This window comes from Salvelinus sp. IW2-2015, unplaced genomic scaffold (genome assembly GCF_002910315.2).
Source record: "Salvelinus sp. IW2-2015 unplaced genomic scaffold, ASM291031v2 Un_scaffold7444, whole genome shotgun sequence".
NCBI classification, from domain to species: Eukaryota; Metazoa; Chordata; class Actinopteri; order Salmoniformes; family Salmonidae; genus Salvelinus; species Salvelinus sp. IW2-2015.
In genome coordinates this window covers 11,715-14,155 of record NW_019948704.1, presented here as the reverse complement: position 1 = coordinate 14,155, position 2,441 = coordinate 11,715, and the positions used below count along the sequence as shown (strand labels likewise).

General features: G+C 46.9%; 1 protein-coding gene across 1 annotated transcript; it reads right to left on the bottom strand.

Annotated features, from left to right (window-relative positions):
* Window positions 1-1,249: 1,249 nt before the first annotated feature.
* Window positions 1,250-1,973, bottom strand: LOC139027099 (uncharacterized; the record flags this gene model as incomplete). Its single annotated transcript, XM_070442268.1, has 1 exon — window positions 1,250-1,973. A coding segment is annotated over one exon (724 nt), but the record flags the coding sequence as incomplete, so codon positions are not given.
* Between the last annotated feature and the right edge of the window lie 468 nt (window positions 1,974-2,441).

The following is a 2,441-nucleotide window of genomic DNA, read 5'->3' as shown; positions in this document are numbered from 1 at the left end:
GAGGAGAGGGGAGGAGAGAGGCAGACAGGAGGAGAGAGAGGAGGGGAGTGGTGGAGAGGAGGAGTGAGGAGGAGAGGAAGGAGAGGAGAGAGGAGGGAGGAGAAGAGAGGGGAGAGGGATGAAAGGAGGGAGAGGAGAGGGGAGAGGGGGAGAAGAAGAAGGAAGGAGAGGAGGAAGGGAGAGGGGAGGATGAGGGAGAGGAGCGGAGAGGGTAGAGGAAGGAGAGGAGAATTGGGAGAAAAAAGGAGGAGAGGAGAGAGAGAGGGAGAGGAGAGGGAAGGAAAAGAGGAGCCGAGAGGATAGAGGAAGCTGGCCCAGTGCAGCCCAGAAGTAGACAAAGATCAGCCCCACAAGAATCTGCTGTTGTAGTAAGCATGGTGTTGTGTGGTGTGTGTGTGGTGTGTGTGTGTGTTGTTTGTTGATGTAGCCAACCTCTGTAACATGTGTGTTGTGCCGTACACTGTTAAGGTGGTGTGTAAACATAATCTGGTGTGTGTCTGTAATGTGTCTGCAATTAGCGTGTGTGTTTATTTACAAAAATCTAGGTATCTGGACCAGCGAGTGTTGATTTATTATAAGGTGCTTTGTGCCTCTCTCCTCTCCTCCTTTCTCCTCCCTCTCTTCCTCCCACTCTACTGTTGTTTTCCCTCCTCCTCCTCCTCTCTCTTCTCCTCCGCCCTCTCTTCATCCCTCTCTCCTGTTGTTTTCCCTCCTCCTCTCTGGTCTCCTCCTCTCTCCTTCTCCCTCTCTTCATCCCTCATTCATTCCTCCCCCCTGTCAGTTTCCCTCCTCCTGCTCTCATCCTCCTCTTTATCTGCTGCCTGATAAACCCCTTGCTTGAAAACAACTTAATCCCTCTGCCTGGCACACTCCAGAGTGTTATTACTCTGCTGACTAGCTAGATCTCTGTCCCTCCGCAGGATCCCATTTCACACCATTGTATCCCACCCAGGGCCTTAGGTATGTGGATGTTTAAAGAGGTATTATGGTAATTCACATCCCCAGAAGGAATAATAACCATTTACTGATGACAAAAACACCCTTGGATAAGGACTTTGTCAGGCACATATTTTATAAAGTTGACTTCAACACTCACCTGGGTGCCAATGAAGCCGACCTATAACATGTGGAACGCGCAACGATCTTCCCTCAGTGCTTGTTGCTCTGTCAGATGGCATTGCCAAGTGGCATCACCCTCTAGTCTCTGGTGGCAGAGGACGATGTCACACACATACACACAAGCACACACCTGGCTGGCCCTTTGTGCCACCTAGACACCTGACACACTCTTGGCACGCTCTGACGCTGTTCATGATGTGGGTAGTGATGTTGATAGTGATGTTGGTAATGATGTGGGTAGTGATGTTGGTAGTGATGTTGGTAGTTATGTTGATAGTGATGTTGGTAGTGATGTTGGTAGTGATGTTGGTAATGATATTGGTAGTGATGTTGGTAGTGATGTTGATAGTGATGTTGGTAGTGATGTTGGTAGTGATGTTGATAGTGATGTTGGTAGTGGTATTGGTAGTGATGTTGGTAATGATGTTGGTAGTGATGTTGATAGTGATGTGGGTAGTGATGTGGGTAGTGATGTGGGTAGTGATGTTGGTAGTGATGTTGATAGTGATGTTGGTAGTGATGTTGGTAGTGATGTTGGTAGTGATGTTGGTAGTGATGTTGGTAGTGATGTTGGTAGTGATGTTGGTAGTGATGTTGNTAGTGATGTTGGTAGTGATGTTGGTAGTGATGTTGGTAGTGATGTTGGTAGTGATGTTGGTAGTGATGTTGGTAGTGATGTTGGTAGTGATGTTGATAGTGATGTTGGTAGTGATGTTGGTAGTGATTTTGATAGTGATGTTGGTAGTGATGTTGGTAGTGATGTTGGTAGTGATGTTGGTAGTGATGTTGGTAGTGATGTGGGTAGTGATGTTGGTAGTGATGTTGGTAGTGACGCCACAACTGACAGTGTATCTCTATACACACACACACTGATAGGCTTATGCTACTCAGTTACAGCACTGTTTATTGGCCAGGATTCAGGGAAGTATGATCCACTTGGACCATCTACAAGTCAAGTTAAGTTGTAGCAGGTGTACAGTACAGTAACACTGCTGGCTCTACAGATATGACTGGCTGTTGACATTAAAAGGCTTACTTTGAATATGAAGGAGACTTGATGATAATAATAGTGCTTAATCAAACACTTATTTTGAATATGAGAAAGACAATGATGGCTAACAGCGCTGAATCGCAGTTATGTTTGACCAGCCAGGGTTCGAACCCCGGTCTCCCGTGTGCCTCAAGACTGCGTTAGCCAGCTGAGCTAAAGACTAGGAATCTTCAGGTCTCAGGCATGGTTATTCATCACTCAAGCATAGCTCACCAACCACCAAACCACCTCTCTCCTCTCCCCTCCTCTCACGAGACCCAATTACTCTCCA